This window comes from Lontra canadensis, unplaced genomic scaffold, assembly GCF_010015895.1.
Source record: "Lontra canadensis isolate GAN:19392208 unplaced genomic scaffold, GSC_riverotter_1.0 scaffold174, whole genome shotgun sequence".
In the NCBI taxonomy this organism is placed as follows: Eukaryota; Metazoa; Chordata; class Mammalia; order Carnivora; family Mustelidae; genus Lontra; species Lontra canadensis.
Window position 1 is genome coordinate 1,485,796 of NW_022631168.1, and position 18,077 is coordinate 1,503,872.

The window sequence follows — 18,077 nt, forward strand, 5'->3', positions numbered from 1 at the left end:
CTGCCTGCCTCTCTGCCTGCTTGTGATCTCTCTCTGTCAAATAAATAAATAAAAATCTTTAAAAAAAAATAAAGTAGTGGGTAAAATAGGCCTTACTAAGGGACGGCGAGGCGACGGTCCAGTCTCAAGTAACTTCCCTGCAAGCACCTCCCTCAGAGCCGGCTCTCTGCGCACGCGCGTCTCGGCGCAGCTGCTGGGCGGGGCCGCGGAGCCTTGTGACGCAGCTACGCGCGGGGTGGGAAGTGCCCGCGAGGCGCCCGGCCCGCCCTCTTCCGCCGCTGCCGTGGGAATGGAAACATCTGCCCCACGTGCCGGAAGCCAGCTTGCGGCGATGACGGCGCGCCACTCTGCGCCCTACCGCGCCGAAACCCTGTGGGTGTCATCGCGAGACGAGCTCGCCGAAATGGCCGCGTCCAGTCAAGGTAGGGGCGGGCGCGCGTCGCGCCGGCGCCACGGGGAGTCGCCTTTCTCGGCTCCGGAAGGGGAAGGGCTGTGCGCCCGCGGGTCCTGGCGGAGCTCCCCCGGGAGTTCTGGCAGCGCGCGGACCGGGAGGGCGTCCCGGGCTCGCCCCTGACCTTGCCGCTCCCAGGGTCCGGCCAAGGTCAGGCGCCAGGCTGGGACCGAACTGCCCCGGGGTGTGGTCGACTTGGGCTCAGTCAGCCTTCCGGCGCCGCCCCGGAGACGTTCTGTCCTCGTTCTCGGAAGCGCTCCGGCACTTTCAGCCTGCGGCGGCGGCTTTGTCCCTTTGCCGGTCCGTCTCAGACACTTGGCAAACCTCTTTCTGTGTGCAGAGGAGCCACCTCCTGCGCTGTTGATGGTTTTGAAAGAGTAGTGCACGTGGGATTGTACTTGGAAATAGTTTTTTTTTTTTAATTTAGTCCGTGTACTCAAAGAAGATTCTCTATAATAAAATACACGGAGGAGCATGGCTTTAAGTCACGCTTCTTTCCCTGCTAATTAATTACCTTGCTTCACGTCATACTCATTTCGGTACTGGATCACAAGATCCCATTGCGAAACACGGCCATCATCGAAGACCCAATTATATAAACCTAAAATTACATAAATTATATTGAAAACAAAGACAGTGAAGATACTCAGAATTCATCACTTTTTAATTATCTGCTATGGTATTGCTCTTTACTCTTGACGTTACTTACATCTATGCTGTGTGATAGAAATAACAGTATAGGATGCTACTGTGTACATCTCTTTTCAACCCTGCGTTCAGTTATGTCACAGTTCCATGATGTCACAGTCACGGGGAGTGAGTACCTCGTGGAAGTTGATACACCCTAGAGATCACACCCAGCCGCTTGTTAAACATTGACCAGAACCCTACCGAATTTATGTGACCACGGGGTTGAAATGCACAATGTAATTCTTTTCCGTGACCCATAAACAAGCCTACATGACTTTTGTCTACATACTGGTTAAGAGTGTTAGTCGAATAACTGAGTGAACTTGCAGGAACTAAACGTCTCTGATTTGCTCCCCCTTTTCACTGGAGCCTCCAAAATTATATTAAAAGGAAACTCAGGGGCACCCGGATGGCACTGTAGGTTAAGCGTCGGACTCTTGGTTTCAGCTCAGGTCGAGATTTCAGGGTGGTGAAATCGAGCCCCCCATGGGGCTCTGTGCTCAGCAGGGAGTTTGCCTGAGATTCTCTCCCACTCCCTCTGTCCCTCACCCATCTCTAAAAGAAATCTTGAAAAAAAGAACCTCTCAAAACTCATTCTCGGTGGGCTTTTTTTTTTTCATTCCTTTTTTTTTTTAAGATTTTATTTATTTGACAGACAGAGATCACCAGTAGGCAGAGAGGCAGGCAGAGAGAGAGGAGGAAGCAGACTCTCCACTCAGGAGCCAGACACGGGGCTCGATCCCAGGACTGTGAGATCATGACCCGGGCCAAAGGCAGAGGCTTAACCCACTGAGCCACCCAGGCGCCCCCTTTTATTTTTCATTCTTCTTTTCAGTGATATTGTTTAACACAGGGAGAGAATTTCTTCAACATAGCAGTAATGTTTTACTGTTCTTTTGTACTGGTGTCTAATGTTGTTACATTAGAAAAATAATTTTCATGTAACTGCTTGTAAACCCATGTAATACCTAGTTCCTCAAACATCCATATTTTGGTTCTGTTAAATTGGGATCTATGATCCATGTTGAATTATATTTTGTGTATGATGCAAGGTAGTGATTGCATTTTTTTTTAGTACAGATACCTAGTACTTCTAACACAATTTGTTAAAACACTCTTTCCCCGTTAAATTGCCTTGGTGACATGTTCTTGAAAATCGAATGGGTATGTGTACATCTGCTTGTGGACTCTGTGTTCTCTTCCATTCATATTTGTGTGTCAGTTCCACACTGTCAAATATAGTTTTGTAAGTCTTGACCTTAGGTAGCTGTATTCCACTGTAGCTTTGTAAGAAGTCTTGAAATTCCTTGAACTTTGTTCTTTTTTTGTTGTCAAATATTCACTTATTTGAGAGAGAGAACACGTGAGCAGGTGGGGAGGGGGGGTAAGAGCAGGGGAGAGGGGTAGATGGGGAAAGAATCCCAAGCTGGCTCCTCTCTTGACTTGAGCTGAAACCAAGAGGAGAGGCTTAACTGAATGGGCCACCCAGGCGCCCCAAACTGTTCTTTCCCCCCCAAAACGGTTTTGACCACTTGTGGCACATTGTATTTTCCTAAATGATTGCAACAGTATCTTTCTTTTTTTTTTTTAAGATTTTTTATTTATTTATTTGATAGAGAGATCACAAGCAGGCAGAGAGGCAGGCAGAGAGAGAGGAGGAAGCAGGCTCCCTGCTGAGCAGAGAGCCCGATGCGGGGCTCGATCCGAGGACTCCGAGATCATGACCTGAGCCGAAGGCAGCGGCTTAACCCACTGAGCCACCCAGGCGCCCCGCAACAGTATCTTTCATTCCACCTGCTCTTAGTGTGACTTTGACACTCCTCCCACTCTGTGATGGGATCTACATATTCCCTCTTGAATCTGTGTGGGAGATTGTGACTGCTTCTACGGAAAGTGGTGGAAGTAACACTGCATGGCTTCCAGAGCCAGGTCTTAAATAGTTAACAGCTTCTGCTTAGCCCTAAAGCTGCCTCCCTGCTCTCTCACTGCCTCCCTTGGAGTGCACCCTTGAGCCCAGGCACCATGCTGTAAGGAAGTCCAGATGAACCCACATAGAGAGGCAGCCTGTGTGTGTGAGTGTGAGAGATGATTCCGGACCTTCTGCCTGTAAGTCTTCCAGCTGACTCCTCAGACATCACAGAATAGGAATGGACTGTAATGCCCTATCCTGTCTGAATCCTGACCCGCAGAATCTAAGAGCATAATACATTATTGTTTAGCTCCATGAAGTTTTGGGGCAATTTGGCACAGTACCTGGAACACTACTCCAGGTGAGTCCTTTCATCTCCGCGTAGATTTTAGAACCAGCTTGTCCACTTCTAGGTAAAAATGTACTCTTTGACTGGGATGGCATGGAGTCTGTAGATGGAGAGGGAGAGAGGGAACATCTTAACAGTATGGCCTTTTGCAAAACAAAGTATTGCGTCAGTTTCAGTCATCTTCACTTGCTCTCTGCAGAGTCTTGTTCTGTACAGTGTAGAGGTCTTGTGTCTCGTTCATTAAATTTATCCCTGCATTATATTCCCATAGAAAATGGGATTAGACATTTTGTTCACTTTTTCCTTTCTTGGGCAAATCACTTAACCTCTGACCTTCTGTTTCTTAATTATAAAGCAGGATAATAAATAGTAACTTGTTTTGTACCTACTGTGTTCTGTGGATTTAATTAGGTATACATGTTTATTGTTTAGCACATTGCTTGGTGAATACTAACAGCTCAATTGAACATTACCTTTTATTTTTATTATCAATGGAGATCCATATAGTGGTAAGAATTTGTGAATTTGTGGGCTAAATAGTATTGAGGTATTCTTGAAAAGGAGAGGCAAGTGAAGAAAATCCGTTTTACTTAGGATAATTATTATTACTATCAGGTTTTGTACAGCCATTGGTTGTTTTTAAATATGAGAGGAAAAACTAGGCTACTAATTCTAAATTGTCTAGTCGTTTTTTCCTCTAAGACAGATTATTTGTTGATTTTTTTTTAAAGATTTTATTTATTTATTTGACAGACAGAGATCTACAAGTAGTTAGAGAGGCAGGGAGAGAGAGAGAGGAGGAAGCAGGCTCCCCGCTGAGCAGAGAGCCTGATGTGGGGCTCGATCCCAGGACCCTGGGATCATGACCCAAGCCGAAGGCAGAGGCTTTAACCCACTGAGCCACCTAGGCGCCCCCGTTATTTGCTGATAGTCTGATTTTCAAGTCACTAGCTACAATTTCAGAGTTAATTTGCCATTTAAAATAGAATATTTGCAGGTTTTTACTACAATACCCATTTCCTTAAAAATCTCTTAAATCTAGTTAAGAATTGTAATTTATTGTAAAAGTAAATATTTTCTTATTCAGTATCTTAATTCTTGTAGGAAACTTTGAGGGAAATTTTGAGTCACTGGACCTTGCAGAATTTGCTAAAAAGCAGCCATGGTGGCGCAAGCTGTTTGGGCAGGAGTCTGGGCCCTCGGCTGAAAAATACAGCGTGGCAACCCAGCTGCTAATTGGAGGTGTTACTGGATGGTAAGTGATGAGAACGATGTCCAGTGTCTTTTTTGCATGATTTAGCTTTGCAGTTACACGAACTTTCTCCTTAACTAATGAAAGCACATTGACTTTTGTGACATTGATCACTTAGTGTGTAGCATTCATGTAAACATAGTACTTATTACATGCCAGGCACTGTTTTGAGTACTTAAATATTTCATTTCCTTCTCACAACAACTCTGAAATTGGTACTGCATTGTCTGTCCTCATTTTTCTTCCAGTTTTATTGAGAAATAACATCAAACATCACTTTATTTAAGGTTTTGATTTACATCTACTGTGAAATGATTACCACAATAGGGTTAGTGAACATTCATCATCTCATACGCATATAATAAAAAGAGAAGAAAAAAAATTTCTTCCTGAGACGAAAACTCTCAGAATCTACTCTCCTAACCGTTTCTTGTACACCATACAGCAGCAGTAGCTATAGTCCTCACGTTGTACATTACCTCCCTAATACTTCCTTCTAAGTGGGAGTTTGTACCTTTTGACCACCTTCATCTAATTCCCCCTCCCCCAGCCCCCTGCTTCTGGTAACCACAGATTTGATCACTTTTCCTATGAGTTTTGTGTGTGCTTGTTTTAGATTGCATATATAACGGGGATCATACAGTATTTGTCTGTCTTTGTCTGACTTCTCACTCAGCATAATGTCCTCAAGGTCAGTCCGTGTTATCACAAAGGGTAGGATTTCGTTTTTGGATGGCGGCATAATACTCCGTGGTGTATGTGGGACATGTGTGTATATCACGTTTATCCATTCATCCACTGAGGTATCTCAGGTTGTTTCCATGACTTGGCTATTGTAAACAGTGCTGCAGTGAGTGGGGGGTGGCAGATATCTTTTTGAGTCGGGTTAGGGTTATTTCCTTTAGATATATTTCCCGAGGTGGAATTGCTGGATCCTGTGATAGTTCTATTTTTAGTTTTTTAAAAGATTTTATTAATTTGTCAGAGAGAGCACAAGCAGAGGAATGGCAGAGGGAAAGGGAGCTGAGCAGGGAGCCCAATGTACAGTTGGATCCCAGGACCCCGGGATCATGACCTGAGCCAATGGCAGACGCTTTACCGACTGAGCCACACGGGCGCCCTATTTTTGATTTTTTGAGAATCCTCCATATTGTTTTTCACAATGGCTGTACCAATTTACAGTTCCACTAAGAGTATACAAGAGTTCACTTTTCTCTACACCAAGAAGTAGAGAACACAAACATACACAAATATTTTAGTACTTATATAGATACTTCATTTCCTTCTCACACCAATTCTGACATTGGTATTGTAATTATGCTCATTTTGTAGGAACTAAGGCTTAAAAGGCCCAGGGCCATATAGATACAAAGCGGTATCATTAAGAGCAGCCAATAACTTCCTCAGTTGTGACACAGCTTATGGCTTCATTTGTAACAAATTCAAGGAATATATAATGCATCAATCTCATCTCTACTTTTTACATTTGAAAATGTTATTGTACAAGATAATGTAAGTACAGAATAGCACCTATAATATGTGTACACTTTAATGAATACATATAGAGCAGACACCTATGTAACCACCACACGGGTAAAAAAAATGTAACTAGCACTCCAAAAACTCTAATGCTGTACTGATGATTATGCAGTTTTTTCTTTGTAGTTGTAACACCAGTTCTATCAATAACTAATATACTATAGTTAAGCTGCTTTTGAACTTTAAATAAATGCAATTATGTGTATTCTTTTGAGTCTTACCTTTTTTGCTCAGTTTGTTTTGTGTATAGTTGTAGTTTCTTTGTTTTCATTTGTATATAGAATTTCATTGCATGATATACCATACTATTTTTATCCAGGTGATGACTGACATTTGAGTTGATTCCATTTTTGGCTAATTTTTTAAAAGATTTTATTTATTTATCTGACAGTGAGTTAGAGAGCACAGCAGGGGGAGCAGCAGAGGGAGAGGAGAAGCAGTCTTGCCCTGAGCAGGGAGCCCGATGTGGAGCTCCATCCCAGGACCCTGAGATCATGACCTGAGCTAAAGGTAGATGCTTAATGACTCAGCCATCCAGGTGTCCCCAGTTTTTGGCTAATTTAAACAATGCTGATAGGCACACTGTACAATTAATTTCCTGGTGTGTATATATGCACATTTTTGTATGATCTGTACCTAGGAGTTGAATTGCTAGGTTATAGGACATAAGTATCTAGCTTTGCTGGGTAATGTCAAACTGCTTTCCAAAAGTAGTATTAACAGTTTACCCTCCCAGGATTGAGTGTTAGTGATGCTCTCCATTCGTGTGAGCACTTGATATTGCCAGACTTAAATTTTTACTGGTCTGATAATTGTATCTCACATATTTTTCATTTATACTTTGCTAAGTAGTGGTGACATTGACTAACTTCTGTGTATTGTTCTTGACCATTTTGGATCTCTTCTTTGATAAAGTCTCATTTTTAATCTTTTGTAATTTTTCTGTTAAGTTGTCATTCTTTTTCTTACAGAGTTATAGCAGTTCTTTATATATTCTGAATAGGTGTCCTTTGTTGGTTGTATGTTTTACAGGTATTTTTACTCATTCTGCATTCTGTGATTGTCTTTTCATTTGCCTTTTGGTATCTTTTGATGCACTGATCTTATTTTTAATATAGTCAATTTTACTGATCTTTACCTTAATGGTTAGTAATTTTTGTGTCCTGTTTAAGTAATCTTTGCCTACCGCGTATGCTAGAACTTTATTTCTTTACCTTTCACATTTACATTTATAAATCCACCTGGAATTGTTTTTTGTGTTTGGTTTGTGGTAGATTCCTCTTTCTTTTTTTTCATGTGGAATACCCAGTTGTCCCAACTCCGTTTATTCCAAAAGTTATCATTCCCCCATTACTCTGCCACACTCTCTCTGTTATATGTCAGGCATCTCTGTGTGTGTAACTGCAATTTTGTTTCCCAGGAACTTTTTGGCTATTCTTTATTTTTTTAAACAGTTTAGTAAATAAATTGCCAAATCAGAAGTATAAACAAGTATACAATTGTTTCAAAGTACAATTTAACTTACTTTTTAACTTACTTTCTTTAACTGTTTGAAAGTACAATTTAGGGGCGCCTGGGTGGCTCAGTGGGTTAAGCCTCTGCCTTCGGCTCAGGTCATGATCCCATGGTCCTGGGGTCGAGTCGCGCATCCAGCTCTCTGCTCTGTAGGGAGCCTGCTTCCCCCTCTCTCTCTGCCTGCCTCTCTGCTTACTTGTGATCTCTGTCAAATAAATAAATAAAATCTTTTTTTAAAAAGTACAATTTAAACAAGTGTACAATTTGAGGGACGCCTGGGTGGTTCAGCTGGGGAAGTGTCTGCCTTTGGCTCAGGTCATGATCCCAGGGTTCTGGGATAGAGCCCCCAATCTGGCTCCCTTCTCCCTCCCCCTGTGCCCCTCCCCCTGCTTGTACTCTCTCTCTCTCTGTCAAATAAATAAATAAAATTTATAAATTATATAATTTGATAAATTTTGACATATACATACGCATAAATCATAGCCACAATCAAGGTAATGAACATATCCATCACTCTAGAAGTTTCTTTGTACCTCTGCCTAATCCCTTTCATGCCCCCACTAACCTCTGATCTGCATTCTATCACTGTAGACTACTTTGCATCTTCTAAGAATTATATATAAATGGAATTATACAGTATGTGTTCTTTTTTTTGTCTGGCTGCTTTCTTCTGGTTAGTGTACTAATTTTGAGGTTCATCTGTGCTGTTTCTTTTAAATCAGTAGTTCAGTCCTTTTCCTTGATAAGTAGTAGTCTGTTGTGTGGAAGAACCATTTTGTTTATCCTTTACCTTTGGTGGATATTGGTTTGTTTCCACTTCGGGGCCAAAACTGCTATGACGGGGCGCCTGGGTGGCTCAGTGGGTTAAAGCCTCTGCCTTCGGCTCAGGTCATGATCTCAGAGTCCTGGGATCGAGTCCCACATCGGGCTCTTTGCTCAGCAGGGAGCCTGCTTCTTCCTCTCTCTCTGCCTGCCTCTCTGCCTGCTTGTAATCTCTGTCTGTCAAATAAATAAATAAAATCTTTAAAAAAAAAACTGCTATGAACATTTGTGTACGAGTCTTCATGAACATATGCTTTTCTTTCTTTTGGGTCAGTACGTAGGAATAGCATGGCTGGGGGTTGTAAGTGGAATGCCTTAACTTCTTAAGAACCTGGCATACACTTTTGTGAAATGCCTGTACTGTCTTATACCTCTGCCAGCAATGTAGGACAGTTCCGGTCTTTCCATGTCTTCACTAGCTCTTGGGCATGATGCCTTTTTGATTACAACCATCAAGTGGTATCTCACTGTAGTTTTAAGTTGTAGTTCCCTAATGATTAATGATATTAGCATCTTTTCATGGCCTTGTTTTTGCCATCCATCTATCTTCGATGAGGTATCTGTTCAGAGCTTTTGTCCATATTTTTATTGGGATGTTGGTTTTCTCATTACAGAGTTATAAGTGTTCTTTACATATTCCAGATACAACTTTTATATCAGATATGTGATTTGCAAATATATTCTTCTACTTTTTAGCTTTTTATTTTCCTAACGGTAAAGAACTGAAGTTCTGAACCTTGAAATGTAATTTATCAACTTTTTTTTTTGTAGCTCTAGCTTTTTTTTTTAATTTATTTGACAGAGAAAGAGACGTCACAAGTAGGCAGAGAGGCAGGCAGAGGGGGAGGGGGAAGCAGGCTCCCCACAGAGCGGAGAGCCCGATGCGGGGCTCAATCCCAGGACCCTGAGATCAGGACCTGAGCTGAAGGCAGAGGCTTAACCCACTGAGCCGCCCAAGCGCCCCTGTAGCTCTAGCTTTTGATGTCATGTCTGAGAATATTTTCCTAATCTAGGATCTCTAAGATTTTCTTCTTTATTTTCTTCTAGACGATATATAGGTTTAGATTTTTCATTAGGTGCATGATTCATTTTGATTTACTTTTTGAATATGTTGCAAGGTAGGAATCTAAGTTCTTTATTTGCATATGATATCTAATTGTTTTGATGAAAAGACTATACTTCTCTATACTGAATTGCTTTTGTACTTTTATCAAAAATCAATTGGCTAGATGTCTGTTTCTGAACTCTTTTTTTTTAAGATTTTGTTTTTAGGTAATCTCTATCCCCGATGTGGGGCTCGAACTCTCATGACCCTGACATCAGGAGTCACATGCTCTTCTGACTGAGCCAGCCAGGTGCCTCTGTTTCTGAACTCTTTGTTGTTGTTGTTGTTTTAAGTATTTTTAGTTTCAGTTTTAGTTTTTAAGTAGGCTCCATACCCAGTGTGGAGCCCAGTTGTGGGGCTTAAACCCACAACCATGAGATCAAGACCTGAGCTGAGATCAAGAGTCAGATGCTTAACCGACTGAGATACCCTGGCGCCCCTGGACTCTTTGTTAAGTGGATTTGTCAATCTTTGTGGTAGTATCACACTGTTTTTATCGCTGCAACTTTATAAGTCATGAAATCAGGTAAATCTTACAACTTTGTACTTTTTTGAAGTTGATATGACAGTTCTGGGTACACAGCATTTTCATATGAATTTTGACTGGGATTGCATTGATCCATAAACCGTGTTTAGGTTTCTTTCAGTTTCTCTCAGCAATGCTTTGTAGGTCTTGCACATCTTAGTTTTTGATATTATTATAAATGGTATTTTTAAATTTCAACTTCTGACTGTTTATTGCTTGTATATAGAAACGCAGTTGGGTTTTGTATATGGCTCTTTTATACTGCAGTCTCGCCGAAGTCAATTACTAGCTTGCAGAGCTTGGGGATCCCCTTGGGTTTCCTGGGAGGATATTTGCTTTTATGCTTTCCTCCTAGAATCCCTTCTCCACAGTGTAGCCAGAGTCATCTTTTAAAGTGCAACCCAGGGGCGCCTGGGTGGCTGAGTTGATTAACTGTCTGCCTTCAGCTCAGGTCATGATCCCGGAGTCCCAGGATCCCTGCTGGGCAGGGAGTCTGCTTCTCCATCTGCCTGTCCACCTGCCCGTGCTCTCTCTCAGATAAATAAATACATAAATGTTTAGATTTGCTCAGGACCACAAAATCAGTAAGTGGTAGAGCTAGGATTTGAATCAGGGTCTTGGTGAGTTCAGAGCCTCTGCTCTCTGCTGATACAGCGTAAGAGTGGGAAGGAGCTGGGTCATCCCAAGGTAAGTAAGATCTGAACATTGTTAGACGTGCATGTACGTGTGCACTCAACAGCCTGTCCACTTATCTGACGTTGCTTTGGTTTTTGTAGGTGCACGGGTTTCATATTCCAGAAGGTTGGAAAGTTGGCTGCAACAGCCGTGGGAGGTGGCTTTTTTCTCCTTCAGGTCTGTATGTGAAATGTCCCCAGATGTTTGGAAATCCCCCTTGCCCACGAGGAATGCAGTATGAGAAGCTGTAACATAGTCTTGGGTATATTATTCTAGAATAGCCTTTGCACTTATTTTCAGCATACTATTTGAAATACTAGTGACCATTTGAATCAAATTTCACCAGTTAGTAGTCACAGTTTGTTTCGGAATCTGTGACATGGGGACACAGCACATATTCCATATCATAGCTCCCTTGTAGGGTTTTTAAGACCACTTGAAATATTAAATAAATGTGATTTCAGAAATATGAAGTGTTATGCAGGGCCCTGTGGTAGGGTTTATTTTACATAGGGAACACTGATTCTAGAGCACTCAGTGAGAAATGAGGGCCAAATGACAGTCCGGTCTGACATCCTGTCTGCGCCAGACGGGCCAGAGTTTATTTCAGAACTACGAGGTATTGGTTTGCAAACTTGACTCCATGTTGGAATTACCTAAGGAGTTTTAAAAAGTGCTTATGCTTGAGGCCTGCCTCCTGCTCTCTCCCCACCTGATTTCATAGGTGGAAGGTCTGCTCACACATCTAAGTGGTTTTTTTTAAAGGTTTTATTTATTTATTTGACAGAGAGAGAGAGAGAGCACAAGCAGAGGGAATGGCAGGCAGAGGGAGAAGCAGTCTCCTGCCGAGCAGAGAGCCTGATGCGGGACTCGATCCCAGGACACAGGGATCGTGACCTGAGCTAAAGGCAGACGCTTCACTGACTGAGCCCCCCCAGGCGCCCTCACATCTAAGTATTTTTAAGAGTCCTGAGGTGATTCTTATGTGGAGCAGAGTCTGAGAACCACTGCTCTGTAGGAGCCATAACTTGTTGAATTGTGCCCCAGTCTCTGAATTCATAGCCCTTTGTGTCCAGCAGTTGACAGCCCTCATTTTAGCAGGGTAAGTGCTACCTTTGAACCGCAGGAGGAGTGAGTTTCCCACTTGGGTCAGGCAAAAGTTCAGTGTGTGGGAGAAGGCTGGTGACTGGCAGGCCTGGCTGGTGGCTGGGTTAGGGCATGGTATTGCCACACAGCAGATTCCCTCAAATACAAAGCTCGACATAACCACCATTTTATTATCTCTCACAGTTTCTGTGGGTCAGTAATTTGGAGAGGGTAAGGTGGGTGCCTGTGGCTGTGGGTCTCATGGTTACAGGTAGGAGGTGGCTGGAGCTAGAGAAGCAGAGCAGGCCGGGGCAGGTCTGGGCCTCTCGCTGCCTCTCTGGCAGGTCAGACTCCCTGCGTGGCGGCGGCCCTCCTCACACCTTTCCCTGTCCTTCCTCTCAGCCCTTCAGGCAGAAGTGCAGTGACAGCTGTCCCTGTGGTTTCCCCTACACCCTGCTCCAGACTTGACTTTGTAAATATCTTAGTGTTGGTTTGAAATAGCTTTTTAACTTTCATCTTAAACTTTTTTCACTTGAAGTATATTTGACGTACAATATTAGTTTCAGGGTACAGCATAGTGATTCATTATTTATATACATTACAAGATCTCTTAATCTCTTAATCTTGGAAGCAATTGATACTGAAAGGATCACCAGGAAAGATTCTCATGAGTCAGGTAGTCAAGGAGTACAGGGGTTCCTCCTGGCTAGGGGAGGCGGGTGGCACCTGGGGAGTCAATGCTGTGCACTCAGCTCTTGGTCACCAGAGGGATGTGGTGGCCATAAAGTAAATATAGGAAGAATTAATGTCTTTTATGATAGTGAGTCGTCTGTGAATATGTGCTTTCTCTCCATTTACTTAGGTCTTTAATGTCTTCGCATAGGCTTTAAAATGTCTTTTCATATACATCTTCTATACTGTGCCTTGATTTTATCCCTAGATACCTCACACCTTCAGTTACACGTGGCCTTCCTTGGCCACACCCTCAGCCCCAGTCTTCAGCTGGACTCATAGGCTTATTTGCTATCCACATAGCCTTTTTACGAATGAGACAGTTTTTTAACCCAGCATTTGTTCTAATGCTTTTTTTTTTTAAGATTTTACTTATTTATTTGGCAGTGAGAGAGCTAGCACAAGCAGAGGGAATGGTAGGCAGAGGGAGAAGCAGGCTCCCCATTAAGCAGGAGCACAATGTCAGGCTCAGTCACAGGAGCCTGGGATTGTGACCTGAGCTGAAGGCAGACGCTTAGCGACTGAGCCCCCCCAGCCGCCCCTGTTCTAATGCTTCTTGTTGGCAGCTGCCACCTGTCTAGCAATTCTGTCCAGATCCCTCTGTCCCTGAAGTGTCAGTTCACGGCCTCCGTCTTGGTCCTTTTCCTCCATTTTTAGCCCCACTAGACCTTGGAGGACCCTATGGAACATGCTTTTGGAGCCCCTGCTGAAGTGGACCAGAATGACCCCATTTCCCTGACGTTCCCCATGGATCTTGATCGTGGAGAAGAAGAGCAACAATGCCAGAGGAGACTGTAGAGAGGAGTTTCAGTTTTAGATATTTTGAGAAGTTCAGATAGATATGACTTCCCAAAACTTTGGTGGAGAGAAGTGACATTGATGGAAGATTGACTGATGGGCTGTAATGAGTCTCTTCAGTTCCTTGGGTAACATTGATCCATCAGAAAACAACATACTGAAATCAGTTTTATCGTATTCACACATTCTCAGTGAAGGTGTTTTCCCTGAGCTTTAGTGTTTGTGCCTGCTGTCTTCACTCAGGGAAGTAGGCGGATTCTATGCAGTATTTGGATGTGTTTCCCTCAGTGCCACTGACATGGAGTTGCTCTGGAGGGACCTCTCTGGGGCCGTGCACTAGATTTCTTTCTGAGCTGATAGCGATTATGTTGGCTGTGAGGTCTGTAAGGTTTCTTCACCTTACATCTTGACTTTCAATTCTGATTTTCTTCTTACCATTTTATATTTTTAAGCTAACTTACAAGTTTGTAGAGAGGGAGAAGAGTATAAATAAGAGTAAAAGCATTGCCAGGAGTCGTTGATAGTCAGTCTGTTGATGTGGATCAGGCATAGGGTCTTGCATGTTGGGTGGATACCGAGTAGATGTGGAGTGAATGTCATTGTCATGCAATGAATTAGACGCAGATGTCTCAAGAAACGGAAAGTCAGAAGGGTTTTTCGTGAAGTACTTCAGTGACTCAATTGTAATGAACAGAAATAACAAGCCTGTGTTTCTTGTTCTTTGCCGTCATTATCGAAACAATAGCTTGCGAACCATACTGGGTACATCAAGGTTGACTGGCAGCGAGTAGAGAAGGACATGAAGAAAGCCAAGGAGCAGCTGAAGATCCGTAAGAGCAACCAGCTGTCTACGGAGGTCAGAAGCAAAGCGGAGGAGGTGAGGCCTGCTTCGTTCGCCTGCAGTGTGAGGGGTGTGGACAGTGGGGCAGAGGCACCAATGTGCCAGCCTCAGCGCATGCTTAAAGCTGGGTAATTGACGTGCGGGTGACTTCTGTCAGGGAGTGCGAATGTGAAATGATCGTTTACGTATGTGGTTTGGTCGTGCCTTGAATTCGTTCCATAGCAAGTGGGACGCAGACGGTTTTGCATCACACTTTGTCTCCGTGCGTGCGCTCCTCTGAAATGTGCGCCCTGGACGTGCTCACGTAACCAGCAGAAGCTTCGACCTCAGAGGTCGGCAGCCTGTTCTTTGTGAAGGGCTGGGTGATAAATATTTCCAGCTTTGTAGGCCCTGCGGTCTCTGTCACAACTCCTGAGTTGTGGTGTTGCAGCGAAACTTCATTTAAAAATGGACAGCATTTGCTCGCCTCTGCTCCGACACATGAGACCGGGTTAGGTTATACTGGCGGGCACTTGGGAGGGACAGGAGAAGTCCTTCTTTTTTAAAAGAATTTTGCTACTTTATTACCTTTGGGAATATGTTAAATGTGCCGAAGAAATAAGTGCTCTGAAGTGGGGAGAAGTAAACTTGGATCAAAGTGTCAGGAAGGTTCTGGGTTCACAGAGAAAAGGGATGGAATAAGTGCAGAAGAGGGATTTAGGCGGAAATTGAAACAGGCCTTGAAATGTTGCTGAGTGATGGCAACAAAATAAAACAGGTTAAACCCATAAAGACCAAGAGAACAGGAGAAAAATACCAGAAGACAAGAAATGTCAGCAAGTTTCTAGAAGTTGGAAAACCTGTAGGTGAGTGGTAAATACTGGTCCACCTTTCCGGGTACGTAATGGCAGTCGCTGTGTGGTGGTAGGTAGCAGGCCAGTGCTGGTCCTTTGCCCAAATGGATGGTGGCATCTGTGGGCTCCCAGGAGTGCAGATAGTCCCTCCCACTTCTCTCCCCCTGCCTCAAGCTCAAGGTTATAAAAGTGATGGTTTTTTCATTTTGCCAAAACGTAACTATTCACATAATTACAAAAGTAATACGTGATTGTTGAAAACTTCTTCAGTGACATGGGAGGTAATGTAATAAGTCACATTGAGTCACAGAGGGAACTTGTTATTATAAACTATCCAGAAGGTTTGGAATTAGTTCATTCCACAAATTTTTGTATTCCTATTTATGGCCTGGTACTGTCACAGGCTCCAGGGATAGTGGCTGGTTCCCCCCTTAGAGCCCGTGTTGTTACTTGGGAAGCCAGGGAATGAGGGTGATAAATTCAGTGTTTAGCAGTCAAGTCATCAGTGACTTCAGTGACAACAGTTTTGGCCAAACTGTAGCAAGTTGAGGAATGAGTAGGAAGTAAGACAGTAAAGATAATGAATGAAAACAATCATTTTAGGAATTTGCATGATTTTTTTCATTTCCCCTAAGAATGGTAGATGGCAAAAGACAGTACCTCAGGTAGGGAAATGTGGGGTCCAGTCAAGTCAAGTCAGAGAGCCAGTGAAAGGGACATAGGGAGTCATAGGCGTAATGGGAGTAAGGATGCTAAGGAGTCCCAGAGGGACTGGGTAGTAGAGTGGAGCGGGTCAGGGTATGAGTGGCTTAAATGGTTGGGACATGAAGTCACTGTACTTGAGTTCGAGAAATGATGCGGCCAGGGTACCGGGTGTGTTGTCCCAATGAACAGTGTTCCAGGTGGTTGTACTTGGGAAAAAGAGGGAGTCTGGCCCACTTAACCAAAGTTCTCTGTGAAATGAAAATTCACAGAACATGGGAGCCACAGGGTGCTGAGTACGTGTTCTGAGGTGCAGGTGAGTGGACAGGAAGAGGTGGAAGTTTTGTGAATCTAAGATATCCTTGTTTTAATCATCCCCTGAGTGGTGAGGTGTGAGAATGCAAATCCGTAGCTTCTACTCAGGAGGCGGCCTCAGAGGGGGATGGGTGGGGTGGATGGACCGATGGACTGAGGGGTGGATGGGATGAGCAGATAGAAAGGTTTGGAGGAGCGGCTTCAGAATGAGCAGCCTTGATTGGAAAGCAGGTGTCAGAACGAAGGAGTGAAGTTCGAAACTGAGAGTTGCCTCTGTAACCAGTTTATTAAATACAGCTTTTCCTCTTTCCCCATAATTTCCCCCATGAACTCTGTCCTTCCCTGTTCCTGAATGAATTCTCGGGCGGATTTCTTAGCTCTCGAACAGACATAACTGAAGACAGATTCCGAGGGGTTGCCTTTGGCCTCTCCTCCTCATCCCTCACGTGGCCAGTCATCCGATCAAAGTCCCATTTCAGAAACATCTTTTGAATTGTGTCATTTCACATCAATATCCCTGCTACCATTTTTTTAAATTTAATTTAATTTCTTCAGTGTTCCAGAATTCATTGTTTATGCACCACACCCAGTGCTCCATGCAATCCGTGCCCTCCGTAACACCCATCACCAGGCTCCCCCATGCCCCCAACCCCCCTCCTCTCCAAAACCCTCAATTTGTTTCTCAGAGTCCACAGTCTCTCATGGCTTGTCTCCCCCTCTGATTTCCCTGCTACCATCTTGACCTAGAGACCCAGTGGTGAAGGGATTGACATTGTTAAGATCGCCTAGGTAATAGAGATCCGATTCCTAATAATATCCCTAGCAAAATAACCTACTTGTGCTATCTTCTGTTCCTAGGTAGTGTCATTTGTGAAGAAGAACGTTCTAGTGACTGGGGGATTTTTTGGAGGCTTTCTGCTTGGCATGGCATCCTAAGGACAACAACTTCACTTCCGTTACTCCTGTTTTTTTCCAGCCAGCAGCCTCTTCACTCCATCATAGGACATCACGTCTGTCCTACTTCGTCCATGACTTCCTCCCTGCTGTGGCATATCCGAATGGCTTCCGTAGGCATCTGTCGGTGCACGTTGATACAGCCCGATTACGAACTTGGTGGCAGCGGAAGAGACCATAGATGTTAGCTCTTCTCCCAGCACACTCCCCACTTGACTAATCTGTAGGTCAGCAGACATGTTCCTTCCCCTTATCCCATATAAGATACTTAACAGACCATGGTATATGAGATGGCTCACCTTGGAGGTTGGGTGGATCCTCAAAGGTTGTCCCAAGCTTGATTTGGAAAAGAAGTCACAAGCATAGAGATACCTTATGTGCTGCATGGAAAGGAACTGAATACATTTGCCTTTAAGCATGAAAGACTTGGTATCTGGTGTCTACTTTCTTTTTAGTTGGCTTTAGATTACAGAAAGAGAGCTGTTTATATACCTGCTATAATTATCCTGACAAAAATGGCAGTATGAGCACTGTAATTGAAAATTCCAAATACGGAATGAACTTGTGCTAAAGGTATATATTCTGAGCTAAAGGTATTGTGTTTGGTGGAAAACCAACTAACAGATATATCATCTGATGGTCAGATTTAGTGAATCCTTTAGGGGCATTAAGATATTATCCGGGGATGTTTTCCACCATAAAGCACTCATGGCCATTTCCAAAGGGTTTTTTCATGGTAAAATAAGTGACTATAGGTAGGAAAGGGAAGAAGCTCTTGGATTTTTATTTCACAGAAAAGGTTTTAAGCTTCGAAAGGTGAAGTATTATTTACCTCTTGTTCAGACATTAGGGGTAGGCATAGCTCCTTTGTGCCAATTCTATTTCTTTATCTAATTGGTACGAAATGCCTCACATTTCAGCCAGAGTTTTGAACAGGTGGACTTGCAGGCATTCGGAATGGAGAACAGGAGCAATGGCATGTG

The 18,077-nt window shown here is 43.4% G+C and overlaps 1 protein-coding gene across 1 annotated transcript; it reads left to right on the forward strand.

The window, feature by feature from the left end:
- Positions 1-260: 260 nt before the first annotated feature.
- Positions 261-17,517, forward strand: FUNDC2 (FUN14 domain containing 2). The gene is made up of 5 exons (XM_032846309.1): positions 261-422; positions 4,504-4,654; positions 10,935-11,010; positions 14,195-14,326; positions 16,999-17,517. The coding sequence occupies exons 1-5, from the start codon at positions 290-292 to the stop codon at positions 17,074-17,076; spliced, it is 570 nt and encodes a 189-aa protein (XP_032702200.1). The 5' UTR covers positions 261-289; the 3' UTR covers positions 17,077-17,517.
- Positions 17,518-18,077: the final 560 nt, after the last annotated feature.